Source organism: Pteronotus mesoamericanus, unplaced genomic scaffold, assembly GCF_021234165.1.
Source record: "Pteronotus mesoamericanus isolate MK-2021 breed Mesoamerican mustached bat unplaced genomic scaffold, CSHL_Meso_final contig_2, whole genome shotgun sequence".
Lineage (NCBI taxonomy): Eukaryota > Metazoa > Chordata > Mammalia > Chiroptera > Mormoopidae > Pteronotus > Pteronotus mesoamericanus.
The window spans coordinates 7315138-7342993 of record NW_026555084.1 but is presented as its reverse complement, the minus strand read 5'-3'; the positions used below and the strand labels follow the sequence as shown (position 1 = coordinate 7342993).

The 27856-nt window shown below is 37.6% G+C and overlaps 1 protein-coding gene across 2 annotated transcripts in view; it reads left to right on the top strand.

Moving 5' to 3' along the window:
- The window catches only part of GABRA1 (gamma-aminobutyric acid type A receptor subunit alpha1), a 51999-nt gene extending 26754 nt beyond the window's left edge, over positions 1-25245 (top strand). For both annotated transcript variants that reach the window (XM_054568088.1, XM_054568089.1), the window contains 5 exons: positions 1837-1919; positions 6929-7072; positions 14449-14601; positions 19296-19498; positions 22245-25245. In XM_054568088.1, coding sequence (XP_054424063.1) covers positions 1837-1919; positions 6929-7072; positions 14449-14601; positions 19296-19498; positions 22245-22556 — 895 coding nt within the window. In that variant the 3' untranslated portion in view covers positions 22557-25245. The remainder of the gene's footprint in view (positions 1-1836; positions 1920-6928; positions 7073-14448; positions 14602-19295; positions 19499-22244) is intronic.
- The last annotated feature ends 2611 nt before the right edge of the window (positions 25246-27856 follow it).

Sequence of the window (27856 nt, the reverse complement as noted above, 5' to 3'; positions counted from 1 at the left end):
AAATTTGACAGCTTCATGTGGAAGTATACATTTTGAAGAGGTATATGAATTCACAATGATATTAGTTAGATCGAGAATTTAGATATTTTAAAATTTTGCTTAAATTGAAGGGTATATATTTACGCTTTATAAACATTTTCCACAATTTGAGGTTATCAGAAAGCCTAGTATCTCTCATTTGCTAATGGCTGAATGAAGGAAACGTAACTCAAATAAAATTCCGAATATTTTTAAATAAGAGATAGTTAAAAATATTTCTAATTTATGAGAAATTAAGAATTGTTCAGGACTCATTCTTAAGGGAAGCAATTATTTCATACCCAGTTGACTTGCTAAAATGTTGTGTTTGTAGATCTGGCCAGCACTTGGTAATTCAGACCACCCAGTTATTCCTTTGGCATGAAAAAGGAATGAGGCAAAATCCTGGACTTGGTGGATTCTGTTTGGCATGGGGATAGTGATATTCTGTCTTTGGAGAAAGCTGCCAGAATTCCTAGCTTTTTATACATAAATATTTAATGAAAAAGACAGAAAAAAAATCCTTCAGGAACCATATTAGACGTTGGACTCAACTAGCAAAAGTGTAACAGGACTTAAAAGATGAAAAATCCGAGAGAGAGAGAGAGAAAATACAGAATCAGAAGACAGGTGTGTTGAGACCTTTCCAGATCGGCCCAGCAGCATATACTGACATTTGAAATTTGAAATATTCTGCCTTGTAAAAGACCCTACACTTATTTTTGACCCTCAATCCAGTCTTTATCCCTCCCAGCTGCCAGTTTTCTGGGGAGGGGTTTGCATATACTGAAAAGTTTACCAAGAGATGGTCCCTAATGCATGCAATACTCTTCACCAAAAACTAGCCTGTATCCTCCATCTCCTAGATTTCTCGCCACTCTTGTTAATGCATTAACATTTTCCTTTACAGTTTGACTTAAGAATGCAAGATTAATCATTAATTTACACATTTCACATTTGCTTTTATCAGTCTTGTAGTCATTTAATGATTTTACTGCCTATGAAGCTCTCCTACCACATTTCTTGAGCTACCTAGTAATATGGGTGAAAATATTTTCTAATTTTCATGTGAGGAACTGGGGCATAAATTCCCTCATAATTCTACCAAAGGAGATCAAATATCCATCAGCAAATTCCTTTCTTAAATACCCGTTTTAAAACATGAATAGAATTCACATTCCCAGAAGATAAGAACTAAAGGGAAGTGTAGCAAAGTCCTGGCTTCAATTAGGCAACGGATCTGTAAATAAAACTAAATGGTTGGGATATAGTGAGATCACAGACACACTCTCAAGGATACTTTCGTTAATCTTAATTACACAAAGCCTGAGGACACAGTTCCTGCCTCACCTGTTTTGGGGGTAGGGGGGGGTGGGGCGGAGGCGGGGCTGGACCTAGAAAAGGAGACCTTCTTTTTCTTGCTGTCCACGTCTTTGTCTCAACCAAGGATGAATTAGTATGTTGGCAAGTATTTATTTGCTTACATCCCATTTCATCCTTGAAGGATTTGCTGTAGCTAGGTGGATTAGTTGATGATACTTATTTTGAAAAACGTTAATTCGTGCCCATTTTATGGAATCAAGTGTCACTTACTTTCTCAAAACAAACAAAAAAAAAAGGATGGAATCTGTTCTTTGTTGTAAATAATTCTTTTTAGATAATTGATTATGAGCAGCTCAATGTAATGCCGTACAGTTTGGCCAGTCTTTCCTGCTTTGTTAATAACTTGCTATAGTTAACAATATCCCAAAAGTGTGTATATCAGGAAGTATCTAATCTACGTCTCTTCTTTGTGTCCTATTTTCCTTAAACGATAAGGCTGACAGTGAGAGCTGAGTGTCCAATGCACTTGGAGGACTTCCCCATGGATGCCCACGCCTGCCCACTAAAATTTGGAAGCTGTGAGTAAATTTATTTTAACGTTTTGAAATTTTTATGAGAGGCTTAAGTCTTTAGGCAAGAAATCTCCAATTAGTTATGTCTGTTAGATAAAGAGCATCAAGAAAGTGTAAATAGTGATTTGCTCCAAGTGCTTTCCATAAATAACAATCTTTGAGTTCACATTTTAATGTTATTTGAGTAAGGGGTTATTCCCTATCTCCTGCATTTAACTATTTAGAGGGAAAATTCTATTTTTGTTGAAGTGGAATTCCAAGAAAAAAAACTGGATTATGGATGCTTACACCTCATAGATAACATTTTCTTTTCCAATAAATGGAGACGACTGTGTTTATTTTCTGTCATTACTGACATTTGTTTGACTTAAGAATGATTCAACTTGTTTATCAGATGGAAATATTAGTAGCTGGCAAAGGAACATAATTAGCTGTTTCTTAATAATGAAGCTTATACCTAATAGATGTAGCCAGGAAAGAATTTACCCTAATCAAAGTCTTAGGAATGTTATAGACCTGTTTTCGTATTGCATGAAATTCATGTATATGTAAATGCTCTTGAATGCATCCTAGATAAATCCCTTTCATAACAACTTTGGTTGGTTTGTTGGGTTTTTTTTTTTTGCTGCTATATATGTGGGCGCACATTAGTGGAGCCAAGAGAACAGTGACCAGCGGAGTCAGGCTCCCTGGTCTTCCTCCACCCTTCTGCTTCCGACCAGTGTGCTCACCCAGAAAGGGCGCAGGAGGGATGTAGCTCTGGTTTCCGCAGGGGAGTCACGTACAAGGACTGAGTCAACTCCCGAACGACCTAACCAGCTTTCTGTTCCCTCTAGACAAGCAGTTTAATCAACTATTTCGGTGAAGGTATATGATTCATAGAAAAAAAATAGTGGTCGTGTAGGAAGACGGCAAGCAAAGAAAATAGCAGAGGGCCTTCAGGCTTCTAGCAGCACTAGTCATGGATAGAGAAATGTATTTATAAATCTCATTCCATACTGAAACCCAACCATACACTCCTTCGAAAGCTGTCAGCTAAACAGATCTTTGGTGATAAATCCCTCCTCCCCATTCATTTCCCATTTTAATGACTGTTCTGTGTCATGAGTTATTATGTTTTCTCCTCATTACCAGGCTCATTTTTAAGAATGGTTTTATGTATCATGTGTGAGTTATATGCCTGGCAGTACAGTAGGCATCTGGATATGCCGTCAGCTCATCTAACCCACAAATTCTCCCTATAGGTAGGGAAATCATGCATCCTAGTTTGCCTGACACAGTACTGATTTGTGTCTCATATCCTATTAATAGTGCCCTCTTTTTTCAAAAATGTATTGTTTTGGATAATGAATTATTATCCAAAATTAATATAATGTTTATTATATTATTCATGAATGTCTTCAAACAGTAGGTATAGCTGACAAAAAGCAGGGCTTATATTTTCATAGGAGACTCATGACGGTAAGTGATTGTTGGCTGACTGCTGATTAATTCAGCATCTTAACAAGGATGATATCTTAAGATGTCCTTGGATGTTCTTTCTGATCACAAAATGGCTGCTACAACTCCAGCTATTGTGCCGGCTTTCAAGATAAAGAGGAATAGTGAGCACAGAAGAAGTAGTAGTGCCTGCATCAAAAAGATAAAAGCTTTCCCTAAAATCCTAAGAGACATCATACGTCTCATTAATCGGAGCTGTGTCTCATTGCCAATGGTAATCGCAAAGGAGGTCGGGAAGAAATATTTTTAGCCAGGCACATTGTCATCATGAAGAAAACTGAATGTATTTTAGGAAGGAGGAAATGAATAGTGAGTAGAAAATAAACAGTCTCTCATGTAAGAAAATTGAAATTAAAGAAAAATAAGTAAGCCATTTTCCACCTCAGAGCCCTTCTTTGAGGTGCTCTGTTCTCTCTGCTTGGGTCTCCCTTCCCTTGGTTCTTAGCATGGCTGGTTTTTTTTAAAATCTCTCCACATCTCAGCATCAACGCCACCTTCTAGAGCCTTCCTTGGTGACCTCACCAAAATCTGCATCAGTCCTCCTGATCACATACACAAAACACATTTATTGCATACTGTTCATCACTGAAATAATTATTAGTTTCAGCTATTGGTTAACACTTTTTGTTTGTTTGTTTGGAGACCTCTATACTCCCTGGGGGTAGGATCTCTTTTATTCAGCATCTCCTAGCACAGAGCCTAATAAAATGCAGACACTGAATAAATGTTTGTTAAAGACCACAATACTCAGGTTTTGAATACACCTTCACTGTTTAAGTCTCAGAAAAGATGGCCTCAGAAAAGAGGGGTTAAGACCCGTGGTGATTAAACAGGTGAGACCTGACCCTGAGCAGCAGCTCTGGCGGCGCACGCGCAGCGGGAGAGAGCACCGTGACTGAGCAGCACTGCCTGCCAAGGGCATGAGAAGACTCGGTGGCGGTGCATTTCCTGTGCAGCCATTTCTCCGGCCTGGTCTAACTAGCACATTTCAGAGATGAAGAAACTGAGGCAACAGAGGGTTAAACGTGCTCTGATCCAATATTCGAAATAAATATCTTGCCAACATGTCAGAGAAGAGAATAATAGGATTTTGCAGTAATTTAGTAGAATGCTATAAACTAAATGTTTATGAAGCATCCACAGTAATTTCATCCATACGTTGATAAGAACCAAACTTGGACAAGCAAATGTTTTCCTTACCACTTTCTATTAGGTTCTGGCTGCCATACTAAACTACACTTTCTGCTCAGTGACAAAGCCCTCGTCATGAGGCCAGGTCACCGTGGTCAATGCATGACGCCGCTGACAGCTTTTAACTGCTTTTTGAGGAAAACACAAAATAAGGCTTTGATTCTAAGAGAAGAGGATCAGACTATATCCTGACAATAAGATCTAGGCAAGCGCTAGATCTAGAAAGGATTAAATAAATGATTGTATCCTGGCTGATCATCAAGCACAGTGCCTTGCAAACAAGGACAAAGAAATAGTAGAAATTTAAATAAACTCAGAATAAAAACTTTAGAAATTACTCAGTGCACCTGCCTCTTACTACCAAAAAAAATAAAAAAATTAAAAAAATAAAACAAAAAACCTGCCTTACACATAGTACAGGGAAAAAAAAAAAAGTCAATGAGGACAACCACAGTTTAAAAAGACAATGAAAACAAATACCAAAATTATGTGTCTGTCCCTCTTACATGTTCACAAAAGCAGCAGTAACTACATTCCAAGTACATTCCAAGTACATTCATTGAGTGGATAAAGACTGCAATACTCATGTACATTAATAGCAAGCACATTCTCTCAAACTTCTGGAAAAATTTGTTTCCAAAGGTAACTGACTATAAGTTGTTGTGAAATGATGCTGGAGCAGAGAGGATACCCAGAGAAAATCTAGGGCACACTGACTACACTTTTCTGCATCCTTCACTGCAGACCCAAGTGGTCACTTTAAGCAGCTTTGGTTCACAGAATGAGGGGCATGACTCACATCTTTTTTAGGCAGCTTCATAGGTGTGTAAAAATGCAACTGTTATTTCACATCTCCTAATATTTTACTTTGGACAAATGCAAATATGGACAAAATACCCAGACCCGGTAACCTTGGTGGGGGTCGCGTCAAGCAGGGACGCCTCAGGACTTTTACAGGGCCTAGACGCTTTTGCCTTTGTGGGCCATTTCTGCAAATACATACACTAAAACGTTATTTTAAATTTCATTTATAGTTTAAACATGTATGTTTATATTCATTTTTCTCCTGATGTTAAAAGAAATTAAAGCATCTCCGTGGCCTCCTGAACGCACTGTAGGCCAGCGCACAGCGCCGCCTCTGCCTGATGGGGGATGGCGGGGGGGCAGCGAAGCCCTCACTGTAAGGCTGACTTCTGCTGCGTGTCCTTCTCTTAAAAACCCCGGGAACACTCTGCTTTTCCCAATGTGATCATCTTTAAACTTTAGTATCACTCTCCATCTAAACAGAGTAGAAGAATATGTGCCATCATTACAACCTACGTGAAGTGGGAGTTCGGTGATGGGAAATCAGAAGAAGCATGCAATTCCTTCTCCTTCCCTCTCGCTGAATACACCTCCTCCCCAAGCCTGCCCGGATTTCAGAGCAGGGCTGTGGCCTAGCCCCTCCTGTGGGATGGTGGCTAGGTTAACAGGCAGCCTAGGGAAAGTGACTGCCAAGTACAAAGAACTACATACATGGTATAAATCGTCATCATCATAGTAAATATCTATAAAAAGGATAATTACTTTAAAAGAAAGTAAAATCAGATTCAAGTAAAAATAGATGCTCAAATAAATTTAAAAATAATAGATGTTCAGTAAAATTTCCGGCGTAACGTTTCTCATTTAGCCTGACCTTCACCATGCCTGACGCAGTCCGGACCCCGGCTGCGGCCCCCGGCCTCCTTTCACCTCGCGTGCACTTCCCCCCAGCCACCCCGGTCTTCCTGTCTATCCTCAAACATGTCAGGCTTTTTCTTGCCCTGGAGGAAGAAACCTGTCCGTTTGCCTGGCCAAAGAACTCTTCCCCAAGACTTGCATGGCTCATTCTCTCATTCCTTTCATGCATTTATATCAATGTCACTTCTTTGGTGACCCTCTCTTAGTCCCATACCCAAGACAGGCCCCACCTCCTTTATTTTCTATCTCCTTACCTGCTGTGTACGGCTTTATTGCATTGAACACTACTTGAAAGTATTTGTTGATTTGCTTATCTGGCATTGTCTCCACCGATGCAATGCACATTCCCTATGATCAGGGAACCTTGTTAATGTTCACTACTATATCCTCAGAGAAGTACTCTGTCTTTTGCAGATGCTTAATAACTGTTTGTAGTAAGAGGGGACAGATAACTGAATGAATCAGGAACACATAAGGAACACGGGCTCTCGTTTCCCAGCCTGGCCCTGGAATCGTGAGCTAGAAAATGTGAAGCTGACAGAACACACCAGCTAATCAGGAGAAGGAAAGTGGCATGACACGTGGACCATTTGCCTTTTTTTTAGATGCTTACACGAGAGCAGAAGTTGTTTATGAGTGGACCAGGGAGCCAGCACGCTCGGTGGTGGTCGCAGAAGATGGGTCACGTCTCAACCAGTATGATCTTCTTGGACAAACAGTAGACTCAGGGATTGTTCAGTCTAGCACAGGTAAGTGCCATTTGGTAACTGCAGACAGGGAGGGAGGAGCATAAAGAATTTCTGTGAGAATGTGACAGTTCAGTAAGTCCTTCGAAAGCACAAGAAGAGAGAGAAAAAACTGCACTACACTGGGGAACAGTTGAGCTAAAAGCTAGTGTAATCTCTATAGACCTGTGACCTTGGACTTGTCATTTAATGCCCTTTGTTTCTTTGTCTGCAAAATACCTAACTGGTTCTGTGTGATCGGCATAGCGCGTTATTTAGGTGTGTGAACTTTTGAGGAAGAATGTCTGGGTGAAATCCTTACCCCTCCGCCTTGCCAGTTGTTTGTGGTCACCGCACAGGTTATTGGAAGAAAAAATTGCATCCATAAAAAATACTTATCACAGTTCCTGGCACATAAAAAGCTCTTAATAAATGTTAGCTATTAATATTACCTACACCCCATTTAATGCCATGATTCAATGAATCTTGGTGAATTTTTAGCAGTCATCATTACACACAGGATGCCAAAAAGCCAATTCCTTCTACAAACCATTTGTATTCTAGCCAAGGATCTTCCTCAGCTAAACCCTACAGAAACATAATCACATGATTGGTCATTTTGGAATTAAAAGAAGACGGAGTGCCATCCTTCTTAGAGTTATAACTACCTTACAAATGAACTACTCAGAACTAAATAAAATAATATTAAGTGGCTGGATCCAAAATTTTACACTTTTGAAGTTGTTTCAAGAAATAAGAGCTTAATTTTGAAAGTATCATTTTGTGACTTAAGCATGATCACAGAGCCAGATTATTATAAATAAAATTTGGGTTCTAGCGATTTGGAAATTTGCTACTCCCCCGCAATCCAAATATTTTTAACTATGTTCAATCACTGAAAGCTTAGCAAGATTCAACAATTACTTTTATAGCTGTTTTTAAAATTTTAAATTAGTTCATTCACTTTGATTTATAATTTCTACAGAGAGGCAATTTAGTAATACGTAAGGACAGAAGCACTTTTTTTCTCTCAGAAAACTTTCTTTCTTAGATTTCAGACTCTATATTGGGACCCTGATCATTCTAACCTGTTTAAGTAACAGGTCAGTATCTCTTACTGTGGTCATTGGATAATCCTTGCTTAATAGGATCTGTCTTTTCCTTACCTTAAAGTATCTTATGTTTCTCTTTTTGAAACATGGAGAAGGTTGTTTCTCAGTTTTGCAAACATCAGACATCCACATATAAGTAATTGAGTAAGTGATTTAAAACTAAATTTAAAAAAATGCACGTAGCAGATGGAAAGGTCTTAGGCTTCGCAGGGAGAAAGATGTGGGCTCCATTCCAGGTCCTGTCCCTTAGAAGAAGTCTTGTGACTTTGTGAAAACCATATTATCCAATTAGAAACTTTGGTCCCTTCTAAGAACGGGGACTCTATAATTTCGCATTAAAGATGAAATAATATAAAACACTGATCACAGTGTTAGATAGTAAATGCTCAAAACATACGTAGTACTTGTTGCCATAGTCCAGAAAACATCACAGAAGGAAGAAAATACTGAAAACTTTCCTACTCACAAGTTATGTTGGAAAAGATATTAAAGTGAGCATGTTGACTTTTTAAAAATTGTTGTTACAGGCTGGTATTGTGGCTGGCACTAGGGAGTCACTGATAGACAAGGCACAGATCACCCTCATGAAGTCTAAGGGAAGACAAACACATAAACTACAACTCTCCAAATGGGTGGTCAATGCTGGGAGAAACGTTCCTGCGAGCTCAGGGACCACATCTGTTTTTTGTATCCCTGTCATTTACGATAGTAGCCGAAACAGAGGCGGCACTAAATAAGTAAGTAAATGAGTCTAGCCTAGGATAATCAAGGAAGGATCGCTGCAGGATCTGACTTTCGTCTGTTAATCTGTATTTGCTGGGAGCCAACTAATCACTGTTCCAGGCCCAGGACATTCAGAATAACAGACACGGGGCTCTTCCTCAAGAAATCCCCCATCTATCATCATAGAGAGAATGGAGGATGTCAGGGAGACAGTAATTCAAGTGCAGCAGCACGCATGCAACAGAAGTACATACAAGCCACAAGAGTTACTCGGAGGAAGGAGCGCCTTCATTCTAGTTCTGACACTAGTGATCTTGACATGTCATTGGATCGCTTCTCTATGCCCCAGTTCTCCTGTCTGCAAAGTGAATGGCTTAGCCTGATGAACTTGGGGACCTCTTTCACTCTGGCTTCCTAAAGATTCAGCCTACCTACATTCTAGTTACGTGGAAATGCGTAACTTTCTTGAGAAATGTGAGCCTTTTCTGAGAAAGTTACATATTCTCAGAAAAGATACGCAATCAGAAATAGAGACAATGGGTGAGAGACTGTGGCCCAAATCACCAACCCCAACCTGGCTGGACCTCATAAATTTGGTCCATTAAAGTTGTTATATTGTGCTGGAGCCAGCAAGATTATCTGTACAAAATTGAAGCTTTTTCTTGTCATTCCCATAATAACTGTTGGGGCGAGGGTAGGTGCGGGTGAAGGAGAATAATGACCAAATTCTCAAATGTGGGAGTTTAGTATGACACACAGATTCAACTTCACCATAGGACACTGAACTATACTTCCTCTGGGTCCAATTCCACTCATCGGAGATCCACCTTGATAGATTGCTGTGGGAAGAAACAAAAATGCTTGTTAAGGTCTTCAACCCCATAGTTTGCATGTCCTTGTGGAGCCCTGAAAACATCAAGATAAATGGCATTCGGTGCTACTGCCTCCCTGTTTCTGCCAGGAGACTGGGAAGGACGGCAGCCAGGAGCACACACATGGAGAACGATTAAATAAAGAACATCTTTTTCCACCTCAAAATCTCGGGGGAGAACCAATTCACATCGCCTCTCGGAAGGTTAGAAGGTGTGGCTCCACCTGCCTGCAGTCGTCACACATGTTGAGCGCGCACACACAGTACCAGCGGCCTCCTGTAGGGCAAATGCTCAATCCTATGATATAGGAACAGAATGTATGAAGCTCAGTCCAGTACTTGGATTTTTTAATTCAGCAAAAACATATTAGAGGCACAACTCCTTCCTTGGAGTCTGCCATCAGATCTTGGCGAAGACAACGAGTTGAAGCCAGGTCTAAACAAAAGCTCGATTCTGCTTTGCAGAATTAAATCCCTGCTTCTTTTCTTCTGGTCCCCTCAATTCTGTATTGTAATGTATCAGAAATATTGTCACATCTAACTTAGACGCTTCCCTCAGGGTTACATGATTTGCAAGGATATTTGAATTACAATTCTTCCAGACTGTTGCATTAGAGGAAAACCATGTGCTTACTGCATAAGCACTTGATGTCTGGACATATTCCTTTATTTCAAGTTAAGAGACCAATTTTTTTGTTCTGTTTTCCTTTCATTTTTAAGTTATTCCAACATGAGTTTGATTTTGCTGCTTTTTTCTTTCCTTGATCAAACATGTTTTGCTAAAACTCAGATTCTGTTTAGTTTAGGAAGATGATTTCAAAAGATTTGAAATTCTCCTATCCTTTCTCTAACTTTTGTTTTAGTGAGGAAGTGGTTTTTAAGACAAATATAATGTCAAATAATTGCTCTTCAAACCAGCACAATCATACTCTAAAGAATCTTCCCAAAATGTCACATTGTGAACAAGAGATGCTAATGGAATATATGTAGACGCTCATCCTTCTGACATTATATGAAAGAATTTTTTTCTTTGAGCTGATGATATTTCACAGTCCCCATCTGAATGAGTGATTAGGAATAACAACACATACTATTGGCAGTGTGAAATGTAACATGACTGTGTCCACACAAGGCTACATTTTAGCAGAGTCCTGAGAAAATTGATTTTCTGCATTTTTCTCAAATTTAAATCACGTATTTTTTTTTCACACGACCTTGGAGGCATCACCCAAGGTATCTACAGAAAATGAAAAGAAATTCCAGTTGGCCACTGAACAACCCAGGAGTCTGGAGCATTGACCCTGTACTCAGTGGAAAATCCACATGGAACTTCTGACTCCCCGAAAACTTAACTATTAAGAGCCTACCGTTGACCAGAAAGCCTTATTGGCAACATGAACAGTCAATTAACACATACATTGTATGTCATATATATTATATACTGTATTCTTACAATAAAGTAAGGTAGAAGAAAGAAAATGTTAATAAAAGAATCACAAGGAAGAGAAAGTACATTTACAGTATTTGTTGAAAAGTATCCACATATAAGTGGACCTGATCAGTTCAAACCCATTTTGTTCAAGGGTCAACTGTAGTTAACATTTTATTTACCCTTCAAAAGAGAGACGCTTCTGGATGTCCACTTGAGTGAGTGCCCCTAAGCCTTAGTGCATCCCTTTTCACCACAGGCAGGTATTAAATACTTAGAATATGTACGGCCATGCGGTAGCCAAAGAGCGGCCCCTCTTCACAGTTAGCTTTCCGTTGGCTGAGGCTATAAGCATATATACAGAAAAATTAAAAGCATGAAATACTACTATAAATATAAAAAGGAGCTATAAATAAATTTGCAGTTACTTAATATTGATCATTAAATGGCAGATATTATCATTAACAAAAATGAAAGCATATGTGAATGTATGGATGATTTCCTACTATAGAGATGAAGTGCATTTCTTTCACCGCTACTTCTACCAGTTTCAACTGGAGAGAAGAGAGAAAAATAATGGACAAACTAAAATTTATTTTAAAACTATTTTCCCCCCTTTCTTATGTAAAACTCTTACATAGCATGATCTCAAGGAGAGCTCTTATTTTTTTTATCCTCACTGTATCATAGATGAGGAAACTGAGGATCAGAGAGTTTAAGTGAGTTGCCCAAGACCACAGAGTAAGAAAATAGCATATCTGGGGCTTTCTTTTCTCTCCTTGGTTACATTTATTCCTATTTCTTTATTTGAGACAGTTGCCAACAAAATTATTTTCTAGCATTTCCCTTTCTGAAGTGCATTATTGATGTATAAAAATCTGACTGATTTCTGAATATTTTGTATCCTGCCACTTCTATGAATTTAGCTTATCTGGGTTTTGAAACCAATTCATTAGCTTCTAAAGCTAATAAATCCTTTTCTACAGTACAGTTCTTCCTATTCCACTATAAACTAAGAACGAATAGATGAACAAAATATTCACCAACAGAAGATGTCAAATAGATGGTTTTGTAGGTAGGATACTGAGATGTATGTGTGGTGAGACATGAGACGTGATACGGAAATGTAGAGAGTTAGGATGTGGGGAGTCCTGAATACAGGTTAGGGAGTTTGCTTGTTAGTATACAACACTGGAGACATTGTTCATTGTCACACTCAGGTGAGTGAGTGCTGGTGGAATGAAGCCAACCGGGTATGTGGCTAAATATCCCACAATATACAGACCAGTCTCCACCTGTATATTCTACCAATTAACTGGTATGAAATATCAATAGTGCTGAGGTTGGGAAACCCTGACGTCAGTAATGGGAGTCCATTAAGGTATCTTAAGATATTTGTGTATGCTCTAAAAAGATCACTCTGACAACAAATTTCAGGGGAAAAAAGTGGAGTGAGGATGGGACTTGTGACAAGAAAGGTAATAGATTTTTCAAAGAATCTACAGAGGAGATAGAGCATTGACCACAAGACAAGAGACAGACTGAGAGATGCTGCGGGTGAGATTAAAACTGTGATGATCAACTGATTTCTTGCTCTCTTTCCAAAGTCCGAATTCACATTCAAGGATTCATTCCAGGTTTGCAGCCCGAGTGAGCAGGCAGATGACAGTGCCGTTAATTAATAGAGAGACACAAAGTAGATAAGCAGCAACACTATTACTGGGCATTATTCTTTATGAGAAAAGATAACTAATATCAGTTACCATATTTAATAAGTGGCATTAGTGAAAAATCAGTATCTATGAGATGTCTTATAAGCATTTGGAGATATAGGCTGTCATTTTCAGAGCAATGCCCTGTAAGGTAGACATGGCATCCATCTGAACAAAAATGACACTAGGGGAAGAAGTGAAAAGGAAAATTTCTTATTTAAAAAAAATGAGAAAGAAAGCTGAAGCTAGAACTACATGAGGAATCTCTACATTTACTTTGCAGAAAGATGGAAGATAACTACCTGAAAGAGAAAAAGAAAAAACACAGTAATTACTCTCAGATTGAGATAATAAATGAGTTATCAAAATAAACTAAAAATGAAAGATAAAAAGAGAACAGGAATTAAGAGTGTGCTATCAAGACAGTAGGGGCAGTCAGCAGTGCTTAATTCTTAATGCTGCAAAGGGGAGCAACCAGCTTGAAGGCTGAGATCTTCTTTAAGACTGATGTCTCCAGTTAGAGATATTAAGAACTCATGAACAGCTTCAGCGGCACTGTAGGGTCTAAGCTGACTGACCATGGTCAGAGACAGAAATCTTGGGTTGAACAGGAAAACATCTGAAGCTGAAGGGAAGGAAGAAGGTACAGAATGTGAATACCAAAGAGAGTTAAGTTTTCTTTGCAAGAGTATACCTATTTCTCTCCTGCTCTGTTTCAGATAACTAAGAATATATTTAGAGTGAATAAAGCTAAAACCTCCTAAGATTTGTAATTGAAAAAAAATAACAATTTCTAAAAATCCCTCCTGCAGTTTGGGTTGTGTGTCTATTGCTTTGGATCTGTACATAAAGCCAGACTTCGGAGTACGGAGCCCAACTAGTCCACTGGTACCCAGACCAGGCTAAGGAACTGGGACAAGTACAAAAGCTGGCCCCATCTCAAAGAATAGTTAGTGTGTCTAGGTGGGATCTGAAGAATTGCCTGTCTCAAAAACTTCCCAGGTGAATTCAAAACGGGTTTTGAGAAACACTGGACTCTCTTTCCTTTGGAGATCAGGTCAAGCTGATTGCCTTGCCCAAGGTCACAGAGCTCCTAAAAGGAAGTGCTCCAAGCCACAGTTCTGCTCTCCGGACTTGGCTTCCAAAGCCCCTTCGTTAGACAGCCTGCTCTCCCCTGCAGTGCCCACACCGAGGATCTGGTCTACTCTAATCCACTGGTGTGTGCCACGAGGATCTAGTACACTGCCTTTGTGGTCATTAAAGACAATCTGCAAATATATCTCAGGTCTATCTTACATGTATCACGTACCCAGGTTAGGATGTAAGACTATCCATGACATCTTTGACACCTCAAGCTCACCCCCAGAGTCATTTTGGTGTGTTCTTAAAGGTTGGATTTTTTTTTTCTTTCCTGGATAAAAGCTTTTCAGGAACCTGATATCACTTGGAGGAAGGATGTGTCTAACCTTCAGGTCTTTGCTGTTGATAAATAAACCCCAAAGAATAGTTTTTTTCAAGGTCAAATAGCTCACCCTTACTGTTTCTCCCTCTAGGAGAATATGTTGTCATGACCACTCATTTCCACCTGAAAAGAAAGATTGGCTATTTCGTTATTCAAACATACCTGCCCTGCATTATGACAGTTATTCTGTCCCAAGTCTCCTTCTGGCTCAACAGAGAATCTGTACCAGCAAGGACTGTCTTTGGTAAGTGCCAATCAAAACACGCATGCAAGGGTCTGGGGGCCAAGCTATGCGGATGATAACAGCAGACAGAATGAAAAAAAAATTATGTATTAAAATATGAAGTTAATACAAAGATTCAGGGACGTACCATTCTCGTCATGGTATGATTTTGAAAAGTTATTTCCCTAAATAGCAGCTGCTTCAGTACATGCAAATTGATGGGATTAATGAACATTGGATTTGATATTTTGGGAGACAAATGGAATGAAGCAGGCATAAAACATACCATACCCGATTAAAATACACACATGGAAACATTAATATTGAAATCATACCTTCAGAATACATAATCTCATATCTGCATATTTTTTGAGAATATAAGAAAATATCAGCAGGGCTACTTCCTTACATATATGAAAGCGGGGTTTCCTTATGTATGAAGATCACTAATGACCATATCATATGAAACAGTACAGGAGTACTTTACTTACCTAATGCATGTACTTCTGAAGAGTTACAAATATGTATTCTTTCTATTAAAAGCGTTTAAATGCCTACATGTTTCAAGTTAAAGCAATCTAGTGGAAATTGCTTGAAGGGTAATAACTTTTTACTAATAGGAAAAGTCACCCCCTAATTTATTATTTTAGAAATCTGTACTTCATATAAAGGGTATTTCCTGCCTGTAGTGTAGTATACTATCTTAACTGTACTTCTCAGTCTGATGTAAACAAAAGATTCCATTACCATGAACTTATTGACTCCCTCCTTCACTCAGTGAATTTGTATTTGAGGCCGTCTATGAGCGAGGCACCGAATGTAGCCGTGACCTTACAATAAACCACAACCCTCTCGGAGGTTATAATCTGGAGCTTAAACTCTGAATAACAATAAAATCATGTATACTATTTATCAGGTGCTTTTATATCAGGCTCCGTTCTATAAAATAATCCTACATTATATTATTTAACACTAAAAAAAAGCCTCTTTATTATTTTTGAGTTATAGACAAAGCTCAGGGACGAGATAAAGAAAGATGCTTGAGGCCAGAAGCTACTAGGTAAAGGACCCAAACCCTCAGATCCAGACACGCTGCACCACTACCAGTGCTCTATCTGGCTGCGGTGACAAGGCATGGAACTGGGTTGTTGTGGGCAACATTACTCACTTGTAAATAACCACCATATATTCATTTGTGAAAGATGCAATTACCAAGGTTCATTCCAAAAATATCAGCTAGGCACAATGCTAGATTTAAGACCCTTTACTATAGAAGAAAAGCCTTAAGAAGCTTTAAGTCTAAATTGAGTATTATTCACACTCGAAGATCCCTATGGTGTCATTCTTCAATATTATGCAAGGTATGAAAAATCAGTTATCTCAGAAAAAAGCAAGACTCTGCTGCCAAGTGCCCAGAAAAGATTATTTCCTTCTGAATGGAGCAAGGCGCTTCCATCCAGGTTGGAAAGCACAAAATGTTTGCTCTGACAATAACCTAGGAACACAGCTAAATCAAGATCCAGAAGGAGCCCAGTTGCAGAGCAAAAGTGTAAGTCGCTTCAAACTCTTTTTTCTTGATCACCATTTGTCAATGTTAACTAGAGTTGATACCACTTTTTAGAACTGAAGATGGCATTCTTGTCAAGATGCTTTCTTCTGTGTGTATATGTAGTTTGAGTCCTTTTTTCACTAGAAATTTTTAAGAGTTAAAATACAAATCTTTATGTTTTATGTAGAATGAGCTCAGCACTACAATGAAAAAGATTCTTCTAAATGCTCGCTTTCCTCATTCTCACTCCAACATAGCTGATCCTTCCATTTTGGAAACTTTCTAAAGCATTCTGGACTATATGCTTTACATACCAAAAAAACTTCATTTTTTTTTAACAAGGCTTTTACAAAAAAAAAAACCTTGTTTTTTACCATTTTCAGCAATCAGGCAACTCATGCCCTTTAGGTGAACCTAACTATCTATCTGTAAACTCAGCTGTGGCAAGTACTTCTGTCAAGTTACATATTTCTAATGTTTGGCGCTCAATAAAATAAAAAGTACAATTTTTTAAAGACCTTTAGCCTTTTAACATTTATTTAGTACACATGTTCCTATTCTTTGTCTGAACTCAGCATATTCCTTTGAGCTGTGTAAGATGCCAGAGAGGGTCATGGGTATTTAAAGAAATATAACAATAAAAAGAGTTGTTCTTTCTAACAGTTTAGTAAAAGGCAGCCAGACTGCAACAAAGCTGAAGCCTGTTTTATATCTTAAAATATCACATTCTTGACCTTCTATGCTTACGTTTGGAGGCAATGTGGTCCTAGAATTTTACTGCCAGACACATCAAAGTTTTAGGTTCAATCTTCATTTTTTCAAGCCTCACTTGACTATGAAATGTGAGTACAATGAAAGTAAAATCGTGCTGTTTAAAAGCTAAAAATAAAATATGTAAATTGTCCATCTCAGTACTTGGAGCTTAACAGATGCTCAATATAATTTTCCTTTCTCTTTCCCATAGGAAGGATTGCAAAACCACACCACACCACACCACACACACACACACACACACACACACTGCAAAACCACACCACACACACACACACACACACACTGCAAAACCACACCACACACACACACACACACTGCAAAACCACACCACACACACACACACACACACACCCCACCCACCCACCACACGCACACACGCCCCCCCCATTTACGCTATTCTTAACTGCTTTTAATTTATGCATACATTTGATTTGAGAGCATCCATTCCCAAATTACTTTTGACAGCTGCTTACATATACCAAAATCTGGGGGGGAAATGTTATTTACTGTAGCAGGAATTTATCCAAAAAAACTGAGGTTGTCATTAGTAATTAGTCATTACTTTACCCTTAGTAAATATCAGGATAAGTACTGAACACTTTACTACTGTATTGAACTTAATACTCACAACACCCCTCTGAATTAGGCTTACTGAAATTTCCTTATAAGGAAATAATTGTTTACATAATGAAACAGAGGCTCAGAATTGTGAGACAATTTTCCCGAGGTCACTCAACAATTATAGAACTGTAATTTGTCACTGGGTTGCTGTTTCCCAAATTCTGACATTTAATTGCCTTGCTCTCTGCTCAAGTTAATAGGTATAGGTACATTTGGGGGCAATTTTCCAGGCAATATTCTTTAAGCCATTTGTTGGTTAGGCAATATTAGATAATGCCCCAGAACTTATGAAACACCTCCAAAGTTCCAAGTAAATCTGCCCTCTACATATTTTGACCATATATCAAAACTATGATTTAATAAGAACCTCAGTGTTCTTTCTTAATCCTATCATTTTCTAATATAGTTACAAAGATCATCTACTTTGAAATTCATTAAAAACTCTGGAATATTGGATGGCTTAAAGCAGTGTATAAAAATTAGCCACCTACCAGCTGTGTAATCCTAGTTATTCTCTAAAAATTAATCAAATCACTGATACTAATTTTAGACCCATTTGATGACTATGGCAATAATTTATTTACATTTTTAAAATGCATTTACATGTTATTACTTTATCCTCAAATAATCTTGTGAATGACTGTGCAGAAATTTGACTCTCTTAGAACTTCCAAGTCAAGTGAACGAAGCCTAAATGAAGCTTTTACAGATACACAGACTGAGGTCCCTACAAATTCATTGATTTGCTCAGGCCGTAAAGCCAGTAAGTGGTGAGGCTGAGAGTAGGCCTTGGAAGAGGTCAGGAGGAAGAGGATGAAGCCTGAGCCATCATCACTGGATTATTGTGAATTTTTAAATACATTTTTGAATGGTTTAAAAGGCACCTTACAAGAGTCAAACTATAAACTGCATTACATTTAGTAGGTTGATAATATTAATTTGTTAAGCAAACGTTAAAGGCTATCATCATTTATATACCAACTCATATAATTATATAAATAAATTAAAAATAACTAACTTAAAAAGTGCTTTGAATATAGATAATTTTAATCACTAGGGATGGAGTCCCAGAATAGGAAGAGGGGGCAACATTAACAGAAAAAGAAAGCCTATGGACATTTAAATCACAAACTTGTGTTCAAATTTTTGGCTACTTCTGAGCTGTGTAACCTCAAGCAAGTTACATGCAAAATATTTCAGAAATTTCTTCAAAAGAGTAGCTATCTCAGAATCAGTAAAAAATTATATAAAAGCAGAAAACTTAATAATGTAACAAAGTATTATACTAAGATAATTCAATTATCTACTGATTATCAATACTCAAACTACTGACTTCTTGGTTTGCGCATGTACAGTTGGGGTACACAGGCAGAAAGCCAGACAGCTGAGGATCCAGAGATTTCTCGTGGATCAGAGATGCTAAAGATCTACGCTTTCTCTTTCAAAGAGCTGGGGACCGTGAGGGAATGTTAGTTCCTTTTCTAACCAGGACACCATGTTCAAGATCCTCTTTTAAAGAATTCACTGTTTTATTAAGAGTAGCAAAGTAGTTTATCCCTATAAGAGATCCCCTTCAATAGCGTCATACCATCAACTGCGAACTACACTAGGATTAAATTAAAACTCATCCAATCCAAACCAAAATGGGATAAACAAGAAAACATGGACTCCCTCTGCGGCACTGCTGGCTTCCCTGTGTGCAAGCAGGCTAACCTCTGGTGATGAAATTTTGCAGCAAGAATGCCGATTCACTTAATTTCTTCCTTTCCAGGAGTAACAACTGTGCTCACCATGACAACTTTGAGTATCAGTGCCAGAAACTCCCTCCCGAAGGTGGCATATGCAACTGCTATGGACTGGTTCATTGCAGTGTGCTACGCCTTTGTGTTCTCAGCTCTGATAGAGTTTGCCACCGTAAACTATTTCACCAAGAGAGGTTATGCCTGGGATGGCAAAAGTGTGGTTCCAGAAAAGGTAAATGCTTTACTAGCCCCTATGATATAGCCCTAATGTCTTGTTAAAGGTATGAGATGAGATGTTTGAACGTGAGGGGATGGATGAAGAATGCAGAGAGCGGGTAATCAAGATTCTTATTTCTTATGTTATAAATGATTAAGTGCTATGATAATTTTGTTACTGTTAATAAGAGGTTGTTTGAGTGGATAGATGTGCAGAGTAGATAGAGATAGAGGAGACACACAAAAGTTAATATTTCCATTCAAATATGCTTTTCCATGGTCACTACTGCTCTGAGTTTTAATAAGCCTGACACTACGAGCAAGTAAACTTACACACCCCATTATACTTTTTAGAACTGGAAAATCATAGGCCTTTAGTTACTTTTTAAACCTAATCCCTTTGGCCATACATACCACTACTATAATGCCTCAATTGAACTGTGTTTGCAAAATGCATTACCTCAAATTACCAGTGAAGCAAAGGGCAGGAAACATTTTCTCTTTCCAAAACAGAGGTTTTTTTTAAGGATCATAACAGAGAAATCACAGAAAAGTTCTTCACTGTAGAAAATTATCAAGTCAAGAATATCACTGTTCTCCTCAATTAGAACCTATTTTAGAGTGGATTTTACAGCATGGTTAGAGAGGCTACTTCTACCCTGAGGAATAGAGGAAAAAACATATGTCAGAATGCAAGTGAGCCTTGGGATGGGAGGAAGAAGGGCAAAGCCAGAGACACCGAGATTGTGAGACATCCACAAGTAACCCAAGAGGAATCACTCTGCAGCAGCTTCCCCAAAATTCCACTCCACAGGATGCTAGTCTCTTGTGATAGTCCCTGAAATTACAGTTCAGTGGTCAAACGCACTCGAAAAGAAAATATGCTGCCAAGGTGAAGAAGCTCTTCGAGATTCACCCCTCAGCCACAGATGAGTCAGAGAGTGTAATACAGATCTCATTTTGACATTCAGAGAAGAAGAATGATATATTTTCTCTGATACCAGGTTAGTGTTTTCAGGATAGTTACATTTTTAATCTCTAAGGCACAGCTTGAAAATCTAAAAAAAAAATTTCCCATAGGGTCCTCACATTATCAAGTGAGCATATAGTAGTCTGCTTATGATCCATCTGTATATGGTTAATTGCTCAAAGAAATATAAACTTCTTAAAGAACATGGGGGAGCCCAACATTTTCAGAAATGAAAAAACTAATAATTATTATTTTCTGATAAGCCGAACAGATATTTCCAAATACTGTATTTAACATGATGTTGCCAAAAAAAGAAAAAAAAAAAGCACTTGAGAATTTTTAGTATTGGGAGTATTGGGATAAATTGGCACAGGGAGAGATTATCTCTCAAGAACTTTTTCTTTTGAAAATTATTCACTTCAGTTTATCTAATAGAGTGTCTGTCACTCAACAAGTTTTAGTTAGATTGGAATCCTTGGCCTCTCTTCAACACCAGAATACATTATACATTTTATCTAAAGGATATAACAAGCTTTTTAATATAACCTTCAGTATTAAAACTCTCATTTTTAAAGAAATGAACTCAACATAAGGTTTGGCTGTTTAACTGTGTTGAAATAAATCATATCAATTTTTGACCTGTATTCATTTGGTCTACATTCAGAGAGAATCACTTTTACTTATTATGGAAATTTCTGTTGCTCCTCATAAAACTTTACCAACTCTGCTTTCACTGCAAAATGAGTGTATACTTGGTGTAAGTGGCCTTATTTTAATGAAGTGATACTAGGAAAAAAAGAACAATGTGAGTTGTTTTTTCTTAAGTCCTAAAGTATGCTTAAGGATTTAAAGAGGCGAAAAAGTCTCAGAGCACAGAGCTGGAAAATAAATTAATTAACCTGTAATAATTCCTTACTATCGTGCCTTGTGAAAAGAACCAGGTCTTCTGGAAGTAATAATTTATTCCGATCCAATAATTTAAAAGTACAAATTATTCAGAGAGTATTGCATTTGGTGATTCAAGTTTAGCTGTTCCTCAGTGTTATCTGGGTAAGTTTTTTACAATGTCAATAACCAGGTTCAAATCCCATGGAATCCTAATCAAAATATGAGACTGTGTCCCAGACATTGCACTCTAAAAATTTTTAACTGGTAATTTACTCTACACAAAAGAATGAGTTTCCAGAGGGCGGAGGCCGAGTTCGCAAAGCCTCTTGCAGGTAGGTTCACATGCTGGAACAGCATCACTCTGTCCAAAGTCGTAAATCCTTTCTAGATTTAATGTGTGGGGAAATAGACCCCACTCCTTGACAGGAAAACTGGGAAGATACTGTGTCTGCATTTTTTCCATCTTTATGAAGATATAATTGACACATATCACTGTGTTAAGTTTAAGTGTACTACGTGGCTAATTTGATACCTTTATATATTGTGAGTCGATTAGCGCTGCAGCATTAGCCACCATCTCCCTCCCGGCACATAGTCAGTCACCACTTCTCCTTGTGCTGCAAGCGTTTAGCTTCTGTTCCCCAGCAACGCTCAAGCATTCGATACAGTATTATTAGCTATAATCTCCATGCCACACATTTGATCTCCCAAATTGTTCATCTTATAACTGGATATTATTCTTGTCTGCATTTTTACTTTATCCCAATAATACATAAACTACATTTCTTAAATTTTAAATAAAGCACAGATTTAGATTCCAAAATAAGTCACTTTACTCAGCAAATCATAAACTTGCTTCTCTCACAGTTTACTGAAGAAAATGCTTTACTTTTTCTTTCTACAGCCAAAGAAAGTGAAGGACCCTCTTATTAAGAAAAACAACACTTATGCTCCAACAGCAACCAGCTACACCCCTAATCTGGCCAGGGGTGACCCTGGCTTAGCCACCATTGCTAAAAGTGCAACCATAGAACCAAAAGAAGTCAAGCCAGAAACAAAACCACCAGAACCCAAGAAAACCTTTAACAGTGTCAGCAAAATTGACCGGCTGTCAAGAATAGCCTTCCCGCTGCTATTTGGAATCTTTAACCTGGTCTACTGGGCTACATATTTAAACAGAGAGCCTCAGCTAAAGGCCCCCACCCCACATCAATAGGTCCTTTTATTCACATTCTGTTGTTCAATCCTCTGCACTGGAAATTGCTTTCTGTTCTCAACGCAGTACTTCCCATCTGCTTTATTGCCTCTGTCTTAAGAATCTGAAGGCCTTCTTATTTCCACAATTCATACTAGAACAACAGACCCCTGTCGGGCAGTTCAGAGCAGAGCAGAGCAGAGCATACAGCTGAGAGACAGGATTCTGAGAGAGAGAGAGAGAGAGAGAGAAAGAGAAAGAGAGAGCGCGCACACGCGCGCACACACACGCGCGAGTGAGAGCACGAGCAAAAACAAGAGGAGACAGGATGGAAGAGGCAAGGAGAGGGGTGTAGTTCCAGAGATAGGAGGAAAAGTAGAAGAAAAATAAAGCTGAACTCTAGATTTGTAGATATATATTTCCAAATATTCTAAAAAAAGATGCTGTATATGTCAAAATATTTTTATGTGAAGGTGTTTAAGAGTAAATTATAAATGTTTAATGAAGAAAATTTTCAAAGACTGTCTTTATTGCACAAATTACGGTGTACTTACATTTTTGTTTTGTTTTTTAAGCTGATGTATAACCTTTTTGTTTCCAAAGCTAAAAGACCCCATTCTTTCTCCTATTACAAATGCCTAACATGTCATTTTGTTGCTAAATGCTATTTTAAAATTCATGGAAACTGCATAGGCAAAGGAGCATTTCCTCGCTGTAGAGCACATTTAATTCAATGGAGAGAAATGCTCTAAATATGCTATTTCACTATCCCCTAAGCTTTTATTACTAGACTTGATGAGGAATCATTTTAAAAGATACACACACAATAAAAACCAAAAAATAAATAAAATAATTTAAAAAGATTCCCTTCCCTATCATGTCTATTTCCAGATAGCACACGGGGCCAATAATCACTCCATTCTCATTATACAGATGTTTTAGAGGGGCAGAGATATTTTGCAAGCTCTAGAATTGTTGAATGTATTCTTTTATATAACAGTACATTAAAAGCTTTAGATTGAAATTTATGACTAGTGAACAAAAATAGAATATTTAAATTATATATGTAAATATACAGCATGAGATTGTACATTTTTTACTTTTTTTAAAGTTGTGTTCTTAAAATACTGTATAAGACTCACCGCTGTTAGCTGTTAGAATGTTAAGTGCTATGGAAATACTTTTAGAACCTGCATTTAAGATGAGAACAGCTTGTAGGAATCAGATGGAACTTCAAATACATGGGCATAAAGTTCCTATGTGTACAGAAAGCTTCTAATTTCAAACTGTTGTCTGATGTACAGCAGTAAATCAGTTGCTATCTGCTCAAGTCCTGCCACACGTCCCTAAATTAGGCTCTTGTAATACAGAAAGAAAATGGGAAAGCATTAGTGAGAGCTAGAAAATCAACTGTATATTACTGCTTTCTTTGCTGATATCAACTATTTCAGTAAGTGTTGTACCATATGTAGCACCAAATATAAAAATACATGAAAGAATGTATAGGAAATAGCTTTTATTGAGTAATATTATTACATCTCATTTATACTGTAGCAATATATTTGTAGGTATACTATGTAAGGGCTTTAACTACAAGAGGTCCAGTAATACTCCCTATGAAAATTCTAGTCTGTTTCATTACTTCCCAGATGTTTTGGAGATAAATATTTATGCAGAAGGTATTTTTGAAGTCTCCTTTTGTCTGACAGAGTTTCAGAGATATTTACAATTAGCATCCAGAATCCACAGGCCATGGTCTAGGAAACACATTTAGAACACCAAAACATAAACCTGCCAGCACAGTTGCCAAATGAGGCAGTTGGGACCCATATACAAGTTTGGAGTAATGTTTTTCTCAAAAAGCTGCTATCCAATGATGCAGGAAAATACACTGTGTTTTCCTAAACAAACTCTGGTTTTCTTTTTAAATGTGCTTTATTGTTTGATTTGGTCCTGTGTAAATTTCATGAGCTAGGCCAATAAAGGCTGAACCAAGGATGTTCATCCTCTGGTATCTTATGTAGATATCATGTATAGAAAATAAAGTAAAATATGGCTCTAACTTCTGTGTTACTGTTTATCTTGTTATTTTTCAATGTTAATCTAATGTATTTATTAAGAGCATTTTATCTTCCAGACTCGTCATAGCTGACATTTGGTCTGTATTTTGCTCATTAGATGTGAATATTTCTTATTAGTCTGCTTTATGCTATGCAATGACTGCATTTCTATCATTTCTTAGTTTGTTGGTGTATGTGGATAGTATTCTATTGTATTAATTGATTGCATAATTTATCAAAGACAAATTATTCTATGTAGCTTTTCTACAGTGCTTTGCTAAACCGTGTAATACTAGTTAAGTCTTCCTTGAAAATAAAGTTACACTCTTATAGAGGACAGTTCCTGTTTACTCCCAGGAATATTTTTTAAAAGATGACACTGAATGTTTATTGCACATTAGTGCAGTGAAGTGGCAATAAAACCTAATATGAATCGGGGTTGTTTATGGCAGATGCATGTATTGCTTTACAGAGTTTAGCAAAAGCTCTTAATTTTATGTCATACTGTATTCTATTATAATAATAAAGCTAACATCATTCAATAACAAGACAGAATGTGTGACTCTTTTGTCATGTTATCAATAGGTCCTACCATTTTCCTGTTTTAAAACAGTTTCAGGTAAGAGCACCTAGAAGTTCCAAGTGCTGGCAGGAAGGTAGGCTACACAGAAGACTTTTGAAGATGCAGCAATAGTACGATCCTAAACTACCCTTTTAAAGAAGTCACCTTAAAAAAGAAGAATTATTAAACACATGGTATCTAATACTACCAGTAGCACTTCAACTCAAAATTTGTAAAATGTAAACTGAACAGAATAAAAATGCTTAAATGAAAGTAGAGTTTGTTCACATCATTGTTAATGCAGCAAATCTGTCTTCTGATCTACTCTGAGACTGGTTTGTTTTGGAGGAGGAACCTGAGCATTGCAGTTTATTGAAAAGCTCCCCCAGAGCTGTTACATTCTTTAATGTTTCAATAATCACAAAGTCAGATTAGAGCGCAGAATACTTGCAATACGTGAAAGACAAGAGAGATATCATTAACATGACAGGCATAAAGCCCTACCTGGTTTCCACAGACAGGACCACACAAGGCAAAACCTTTGTATGTCAATGGTGGTCAGGCAAGAGAGGCAAAAGTAGAGTCAACTGTCTTCTACAGAAAAACATGCATTTTCTGAAAAGCTGTTCAGTACTTAGCAAAATTTATAATTTTAAAATCCTCCAACTCACCTGACTGACTCAACCCAAATAAAACCGCTATTTGTAAACTGGCTACACCATCACATTCACTGATTTCTTGGCTCTCCTAAAATGTAGTGAATGTTGATTATTTAGGCTATCAAACGACATCCATGCCAAGGCTCACCATAATAATTATCTAAGGGATCAAAACAGGGATGAACTTGGCATTATTGCTGACCATCTGTTTGAATTTCATTATACCTGTTTGTTGAGACCTTCTGCTGGAGTTTTCTAAAATCTATCCAGCTCTTGTAAACAAGAACGATTATGTGACTTGATTACATTATAGCCATAATTTAGTCAAATAAATTAACTCCAAATGTTATTTTAGTTTAACTAAACTGAATTCTCCTAATATTGCTGAATCTCTACCCTGTTTAGTAGTGTGCTAGATGACAGAAATGGAGAGAGAAACATTTCATGGCCTTTTTCATTAAGAAAATACAGTTCTGATGAGAAAGGAAGAGAATATAAATATTATGAGGGAAGTAGAAGACAAGCTACACATCACAGTAGTACCTTGCCACTCTTCATAAAGTCATATAACTGAATCTGGAGGAACTAACAATGTCTTAGGTGAAACAAAATGTAAGTGAAGTGGCCCTGGACCGCAAGTCAGTGGACCTGGGATATAGTGTCAGTGCAATGAGATTTTATCCATGTAATCACTGACATTTGGGACCTGTAGATCCTTTAGCTAATGTGGTAGGTACTGAGAGTGCAGAAATAAAGGCGGCAGTATGCTCTTGGAAAATTCGTAATTTCAGAGAGAATTCAAGTGAACCTAAAGTTACAGCACATTACACACGACACACAACCACCAATAAACAGGGGTTTATTATGTTTGCCAAGTGGCATGATGGGAGCTTTCAAAGGAGAGTGTGAGCAGACCTGTGTTTTCAAGGATGACTCAGCATTTCTCAGGCACTTCGGTGCTGGGGATGGCTGCTGGTGATGAGGGACGGACCTTCCATTCAAAGGTAACAATACATTAAAACTTAACTGTGGGTGTCACAAAGGCTAGTGCCAGGAAACTAGCATATACATGTGGACCAGACCCAGTATGACACCAAAGGAAGCACTGGGGACCATGGAAGACAGTACGTGCTCAGTCTCTTTAGCCTCAGCTCCAGCTGTTTGGTGCCCTGTGGAGAAAGACGCAAAGCTGTGTATTGCTACATATTCTAATGTTACAGAAAAACCCTTGATATTGAAATTTGTAGTTCCCAATTTTGAAACTACACTGTTTGTCAAGCACAATATATGAACCAGCTGAATTTAGCTAATTCAGCTAATTAGTGCTGTTTTCAGAATGCCTAAACAGATTCAAACATTCACTTGATCTTCATTAATTGAGCAGCTATATTACGTTCGGTGTTACGATTATTTCATAGACAAAGGGAAGGTATTCATCCTCATCAGCAAACTTCAAAACTGTATTTAAACCAATGCTAATTATCTACATTTTTATACGTCCCATTATTTATCAATAAAATGCTTATAGTCTAAAGAGAGGTTAAAGTTTCCATGGGGTTGTAAAATATTAAGGTTCTTTTTGTTTTTGGTTGATAATTGACCTTTCTCTAACTATAATATGTAGCACACATTACTACAGAAAGGATTATTTCTTTATTAGTTGTCCATCAAAGTATAATATGCATATTACACTCTTTGATTCTTACAATAAGCACTGTGGTTACAAAAGAAGAAATTCATAAAGGTCTGTTGATTTGCTTAAAACACTGAAAGTAAGTGATGTTGCTAGATATTTAAAAAATGTACTTCAGTATAAATCTGATATTTTCATAATGTACCTTTTAAAAAATTTATACTGAATTTCCTTGACTAATGGTCTAAGTTTTATTTGAAAAATGATTATAAAATATTATATACAGTATCAAAAGGACAGACATATCACGTCAATACAAAAAGTCATCCTAGTAAAGGAAACCCATCCTAAATAAGCTAGAGATGAGGAGGGAAGCCCGTCATGGACGCTTCGGTATTTTCTGACAT